At 31.3% G+C, this 2,380-nt stretch overlaps 1 protein-coding gene across 1 annotated transcript; it reads left to right on the forward strand.

Moving 5' to 3' along the window:
- Positions 1-1,629: 1,629 nt before the first annotated feature.
- LOC148196079 (uncharacterized) lies at positions 1,630-2,157 on the forward strand. The gene has a single exon (XM_088095366.1). The coding sequence runs from the start codon at positions 1,630-1,632 to the stop codon at positions 2,155-2,157; it is 528 nt and encodes a 175-aa protein (XP_087951492.1).
- Positions 2,158-2,380: the final 223 nt, after the last annotated feature.

Genomic DNA, 2,380 nt, shown 5'->3' on the forward strand with positions numbered 1-2,380 from the left:
TTTCTATAAATATATACTATTTTTATCTTCATCCAATAGTTGGAATCAACAATATATTTTGAACAGTGATACTTTGACACAGTAAAAAACAAAAGGAAAAAGTCTCTTTTAACAACTTTTTTTGAAAACCTTTTTACAATAACATATGTGATAGCTTGTGATTAGTCTGCTTCAAATATACCAACCAATAAAATAGTGACACATAATCTGTTGTAAAAAAGTTATTAAAAAAAACATATAAAATATCATGTTTCTTAAACAAATTACATTTATTTGATACGATTAAACAATAATATTTTGATTATAAATATATTATAATTTTTTAATTTAAAATCATAATATATATTATATTATTAAAAGTTGTGTCAAATGAATTTTTTTTAACATCCCTGTCAAACTAATTTTTTCCATATATTTTTCTTTTAAAACTAAAATTAATTTTTTCCATATATTTTTTTCTTTTAAAACTAAAGTTAATACTAATATCCCGACATACAAGACAATGCTGCAAATCACAGACGCAATCTTGTACTGAAACTGTTTGAAATAAACACATGAATCTATGTTTTCTATTGAAATCTTCTCAAATGTTTGTCTATGATCACTTTAGCCAGCAATAGTAGCGGAAATGAAAAGAAAAACATATTATTAAAGGTATGGTGAAATAAAACGACTTATAATTACATATATGAAATTTAGTTTTTTGAACTTTTTTTAAATAATCATTCCAATTCTATAGTTGATCATCCAAGATTTTAGCATCAACTTTTGTTTATAATGCAATCCTAATAACTAGAGAATGACCTTCATAATTTATTTCACTAAGAAAAAACTCGATGCTACATCATTCATTTAACTTCTTAACTTTATTAAGAAACATACCTCTTACCATAAAGTTATCATAATATATAACATTAATAAACTTTCAGGCAGATATTGTTTCTGGCAAAAGTATTCCTGGAATACTCTCATGCAACAGCATATCAATATATACCTAATTAACAATGCATGCAACATGCCACTTCATAAAAGAAGTTGGTCTTAATTTCCCACGAACAAAATTTCCATGGCAATTAGGGATATAATATTAATGATATGGATTAACATGTACGTGACTCTTGCACGTGTCAAAAGCAAACACCGAAAACAAACTTTTTGATTGACGCCAACAGTGACTAATATACATATCAGTAAAATGCAACATCATTAACTAACTAGGAAGAAACATCCAAATGAAAATAGTGTTAAGGATAAATCAGATTATTTAATTAATACAGTGACCATTTACTCAACAGCATGAAATTTCCTAAATAAGCTGCATGACTATGATTACCATGGCCCATCAATGTGAGTGTTAGTCAAAAATTGCGATTATCTCCCAAAATGTCAGGTAGAAAGAAGCTTAATTTTCCAACGACAGTATCCAATTGGATGGAGAGGTGCTGCTGCTGCTTTTGTTGACTTTGTTATACTGACAGTGACAACTAAAATGCTGTCTGTGATGCTTCACACACAGGGTTCCATTTCTATAAAAGCTTGAACCTCATACCTTATCATTCATCTATATACTGTCTTCTCTGTCTTTGGCTTTGAGCTTGTCCTGAAAACCAACAAATGAGTTTCAATTCAATGCCTGATCTTGTGAGGCCAAGACCTATTTCTTTGGATCGTGCTTTCAGAGGTACTCAGGCAATTACCTTAAATATCCTCTATGTACCAGTACGTAGCATAGCAATAGAAACCAATCCTCTGCATGTCCTTGTTGCTTTCACGTTCTTTGCTCTTCTCGGTTTTATCCAAATCAGATATCCCGAAAATCCCACCCCATTTCAACTTCATCCAAAGACCACCATGCTCTCCATTGCTACCTTCATTCTTTATTGCTTGGGCTTCTTGTGCACCCTCATGTTTGGTATTAGGGTTCACCACTTTGTCACCCTCATGCACGTCTTTGGTTCCCTCTCTTTGATTTCCTTGGTCTTGCTCTTGCTACCTGAAACTTGGGATTCGTTAGGTTTCCTTGTATACACATTGTGGTTCATCACTCTCCTGCTCTTCTTTATGAGAACCCGTTTAAGGGAAATATGGCTGCAGCGTCAGCAAATTAGAAGGGTCGTTCGTCCACTGTTGCCAACCACTTCATGGGATTTGAATTAGAATACTGATACCTTAACTCTGAGAATTGCCTGTTATATAAATATATATCGGTCTCTTTATCTATATCTATATATATTATATGAATATTTTTCCTTTTGTTTTACTGAAATATCCATATTATAAGAAGAGTATTATTATAATGAAATTATTGAATATGATTTTAGTAGTCTTCTTCTCTGAATTAACTGCGTCACCCATAATTGTAGAATCTCAATGAACGCTT

Source organism: Vigna umbellata, chromosome 7, assembly GCF_029865625.1.
Source record: "Vigna umbellata cultivar VRB3 chromosome 7, Vumbellata_1.0, whole genome shotgun sequence".
Lineage (NCBI taxonomy): Eukaryota > Viridiplantae > Streptophyta > Magnoliopsida > Fabales > Fabaceae > Vigna > Vigna umbellata.

Coding starts and splice junctions, on each gene's coding strand:
- LOC148196079 (XM_088095366.1), top strand. CDS start 1,630: ATGCCTGATCTTGTGAGGCCAAGACCTATTTCTTTGGATCGTGCTTTC.